Genomic DNA, 4696 nt, shown 5'->3' on the forward strand with positions numbered 1-4696 from the left:
ATCCACGCGGCGCGCCGCCTGCCCTGCCGCCACGTGTTCGCCGCACGCCTCCTCACCGGGGCAGCCTTATTCCACATGGACCTGCTCAGAGATTGCTGGGGGAGGGCCCCCGAGCCCTGAGCCTGCCGGCCCCTGCCCGTGACCCTCCACGGTGGGAGCGGGAGGGCACGCTTCGATCCCAAAGATAACAGGGCTGAGGCCAAGAGGGCCACCCCATTCTGTCCCCGGCCACCTCCTGGGGTACCCAGGGGCCCCATCTTGGCAGCTGGCCTCTCTGGATCCGAGAGGGGAGCCGACAGTGTGGTCTCTGAGGTCCCGTGGCAGATGGTGGTAGCCAAGGGATTCTCCTTCGGAGAGGAAAGTTGGGGTAAGAGAGTGTAGACAGGGTCAGGTCGGGACAGGAGAAGGAAGGGGATAGAGCTGGGGGAGGGGAGGACACCAGGATGTGGGGAGAGCCTGGCAGGAGGAGGGAGAAAAGCAAAGGGGGATGAAGGAGAGGGGAGGGGAGACAGGACAAAGGAGACGTGGAGGAGAGAGGACAAGGGAAGAGGCAGAAATGACGAAGAAATGGAGACAAGCAAGAGGAGGTTGGAGAGGGTGGGGGAGGGGAGGAGGAGATGAGGATGAAGCACAGGGAAGGGGAAAAGACACCGGCAAAAGAAAGGAAGGGGAGAAAAGAAATGGGAGGGGTTTGATTTGGGATTTCTCTGAGGCCTGGAGTCTTGGATCGCCTTTGCCTACTTGTTGGTCATTCCCGGAAGAGACAAAATTAGAGGGGGGCCCCGGGGGTCTGATGGGATGGGCTGGAGGGCTCTCCAGCAGGGGAGGGTAACCGTCTGGACTCTGGCGCTTCAAGATTGGAATAAAACAGTACTATTTTGGTTTTCGTGCTGAGTTCTTGGCTTGTTGGGGGTGGGTGGGAGGCCGAGACCCAGAGGACAGTTGAAAAGGTCCAGTGTTCCTCCTCATTTTTTTTTTTTTTCTATCAACAGGCCCTACAGGGGCTTGATGAAATGTGGGGACCCAAAATGAATCCATCTCCATGGCAGCTCAGGCCCCATCTTCCCTTGCCTGGGCCAGTGGGCCATGGGGACAGCTTGCCATCACCTGTGGATGCTTTCCACCAGTGACTAGTCCATGCCAGTGATTGGTTTAAGATGGGGCGTGTGCCCTGATCCAGGCCAGTGGGTCTGCTTAGGGTAGGAGACTTCTAAAAGTTCTCTCAGTCCTAAGGAGAAGCCCGGAATGCAATGGTTAGGCCTAGAGCTGCTTACAAGCCTCTTAATAAAATGTGAGAATGAAGGATATCATTGACGATGACAGAGCTAAGAGAGGAAGAAAATCTGGGGAATTCCCTGGTAGTTCAGTGGTTAGAACTCTGCATTCTCACTACCGAGGGCCCGGGTTCAATCCCTGGTCAGGGATCTAAAATCCCGTAAACTGTGTGGCCAAAAGGAAAGAAAGAAAGAAAAAACCTGTATCTGGAGTCTGCCTACTGGGGAGCTTCCAAATAGGATAAAGATAAGTTAATACTTAATGGCAGTTGGAGTTGGGGTTTCTGTTATTGTAGGTGATGTGGGGGACTGAATTCTCCTGCAGGTGATAGAAATCCAGGCAGAAATAGCACAGCACTTCTCAAATTTTACGAATGGATGAATCACCAGTCAGTCTAAATGGGGCCCGATATTTTATCATTGTTGTCGTTTAGTCGCTAAGTCATGTCTGACTCTTTCAACACCCCCATGGACTGTAGCCAGCCAGGCTCCTCTGTCTGTTGGATTTCCCAGTCAAGAATACTGGAGTGGGTTGCCATTTCCTTCTCCAGGGGATCTTCCCAACCCAGGGAGGGAACTGGCATTTCCTGCATTGGCAGGCAGAATCTTTACCACTGAGCCACCAGGGAAGCCCCCAAGATTGTATAAGGTTCTCCAATGATGCGGTTGCTGCTGGACTGTGGAGCACACTTTGAGTAGCAACAAAGGAGCTTGATATAAAAGGGGGTCCAGCCAGTCACATCACTGGGAAATCAGAGGCTTCAAGTGCAGCTGAATCCAGGAGCTCAGATAATGTCAGGTTTCTCCTCTGTGCTTCTGCCTTTTGTGTGTGGGTTCTTTCAAAAGAAGGCAATCTCCTTTGGCTGAGAAAGATAGTGACTTGGAGCCCTAATCTCATATCCTCAGATTTTGGTCCCCTTTCCATCAGCATCCCTGTATCAAGTCTCAAAGAAGAAACTGTTCAGATGTACCAAGAGTATCAGTATCAGTTATCTATGGTTGTGTTAATACTGTGTAACAACCATGACACTTCAAAGCTATTTAATGATAAGCATTGATTGTTTTTGTCTTTCATTGTCTCTTGTTTATGTGTTACTCAAAAACTTGAGCAAGCCTCAGGAAATTGATTACCCAGAGACCTTGTTAAGACATAGACATCACCCTGAATTTCTGACTGAGTAGGTCTGAGGAAGGGCCTGAGAATTTACATGTCTAATGATGCTGACGCACCTGGTTTAAAGACCATGCTCGGAGAATCACTGTTCTGATCAGTCAGCCTGGACACCTGCCTATTCCTATAATAGGACGACGGGGCAGACAGAATGTACAGGATCACAAAGATTGAGGAGTTTGGGGGATTTTTATATTTATTATTTATTTGGCTCCACTGGGTCTTCATTGCAGCATGTGGGATCTAGTTCCCTGACCAGGGATTGGACCCAGGTCCCCTGCATTGGGAGCATGGAGTCTTAGCCACTGGACCACCAGGGAAGTTCCAAAGAGGCAGGGTTGTTCAAGAAAGGAGGCAGTAAGAATTCTGAGCAGGCAAACCCCACCGCAGTCCAGTGCACATCAATGTCCCAAACCTCCCCACTTAACTGTTTTATACTTAGATTCTTGGACGTGGGTTAGGGAGAGTCCTAGGAGGGAAAGAGCTCAGCTGTACTGTAAATTGAAGAAGGGCTAGTAGAAGAGGGTCAGGGTATGAGAAAGGCAGAGATGTGGATAGTGACATCAGGACCTTAAACATACAGGAGGAACAGGAGATGAGTCTTCATTCTGGGAGCAGTGGGAAGCCATTCAGTTTTTCATGTGGGGTGGGGGGGGGTGCTCCCTGGTGGTCCAGTTATTAAGAATCTGCTTTGCAATGCAGGGATGTGGGTTCCATCCCTGTTTGGGGGAACAAAGATCCCACATGCTGAGGAGAAGCTAAGCCCACACGCCACAACCACTAAAGCCCAGACAGCACAACTAAAGAGTCGGTGCCCCGCGATGCAGCAAAATAAATTAATTTTTTAAAAAGAGATGGGGTAAAATCTCACAAAAAATTTTTTTTCACACAAGGGCATGGCTTGATGGGGCGCCCCTGGTGGTTCAGACAGTAAAGAATCTGCTTGCAATGCAGAAGATCCAGGTTCGATCCCTGGGTTGGGAAGATCCCCTTGGAGAAGGAAATGGCAATCCACTCCAGTATTCTTGCCTGGAGAATTCCATGAACAGAGGAGCCTCGTGGGCTACAGTCCATGGGGTCGAAAAGAATCTGACACGATTGAGTGAATGACACACACACACCCATGGCTCGACTGGATGTACAGAAATAAAATTACCCCTGGCAGCTTTCTTGTGACAAATGGATTGGATGTGAGTGCAGAGGAAGAAGAGGTTTATGGTCAGCAAAACGGGACAGAGCAAAAGTTTCTTCAGAGAACTAGATCTTGAAGGATGCATTTGACAGGGTAAGAATGGGGAAGTGCATTCTCTGCAGAGGGAACAGCGTGTGTAACAGTTTTCCCTTGGGGAAGGCAAGAGAAAACTCTAAAGTTCAGTGACCCTTGGACCTCTACACGCTCTACATGCCCAGCACAATCCCTTCAGGCCTCTGCTCAAATGTCACCTTCTTCTAAAAGCCATCCCTAAACTGTCCATTTAAAGAGCCATTCCACCCCCTTTCTCTGCTCTATTTTTCACACGCGCTATCACTGCCTGAAATTGTGCCATACATCTCTACCAGGTCAGCACTGGTCTTGGTTAACATCCCTGCTCCACTCCTTGCCATGTGCCCTTCTGTTGCTTAATCTCTGTTTCTGTAGCTTAATCTCTGTTTGTTACTGATTGGGGACAGCGGTACCTCTCTCACAGGGCTTTGTGAAATAGATGAATTAGGGTGTGTACGGATGTTCTCACATAATCTGCATTCCCTCTTCTCCCAAAGCATTTCAATTACCTATTAATATACCGTTTGCTCTATCGATTTGCTCTAACAATGTGTTCCTCCTTGTTATTAATAGTCCCTCTTTCCCCGTCAAAGTATAAGCTCTATTTTGTTTCCCACTGTATCTCCAGTGCTTAGAACAGTGTCCAGCGCAAAGTGAGCACTGAACAAGAAAGATGAAAGAATAAAAATGGCAGCCTGGCTTGCAGGGCTAGTGCTTCATCATGCCTCATTGTTGCTATGGTGACATTGGAGACTGCCAGACGATTCTCAGCTTCAGTAACTGTTTTTATCTGACTCACCCATTGGCCACCGGTGTCTCCGCTGTAGCAGCCAGAAAACTACAACTCCCGGCAAGCTGAGCGCCTCCAGCTCCGACCGCTAAGCGTGGGCGCCTGCGCAGTAGAATCTGCCGCCCGGAGTTTTACTAGAGCGGTTCCGGGCGCAGGGTCGGATGGAAGTAGAATGGGTGAGGTTGGGGGCGGGGGGG

General features: G+C 49.9%; 2 protein-coding genes across 2 annotated transcripts in view; both read left to right on the forward strand.

The window, feature by feature from the left end:
* LOC104995709 (chromosome unknown open reading frame, human C19orf68) overlaps window positions 1-467 on the forward strand; it is a 25396-nt gene extending 24929 nt beyond the window's left edge. The window contains exon 7 of the mRNA XM_010849688.1: window positions 1-467. Within this exon, the coding sequence (XP_010847990.1) occupies window positions 1-120 (120 nt within the window). The 3' untranslated portion in view covers window positions 121-467.
* A 3114-nt stretch (window positions 468-3581) lies between these two features.
* LOC104995710 (zinc finger protein 664-like) overlaps window positions 3582-4696 on the forward strand; it is a 9061-nt gene continuing 7946 nt past the window's right edge. Inside the window, exons 1-2 of the mRNA XM_010849690.1 lie at window positions 3582-3635; window positions 4537-4675. Coding sequence (XP_010847992.1) covers window positions 3582-3635; window positions 4537-4675 — 193 coding nt within the window. The remainder of the gene's footprint in view (window positions 3636-4536; window positions 4676-4696) is intronic.

Source organism: Bison bison, unplaced genomic scaffold, assembly GCF_000754665.1.
Source record: "Bison bison bison isolate TAMUID 2011002044 unplaced genomic scaffold, Bison_UMD1.0 scf7180017864285, whole genome shotgun sequence".
Lineage (NCBI taxonomy): Eukaryota > Metazoa > Chordata > Mammalia > Artiodactyla > Bovidae > Bison > Bison bison.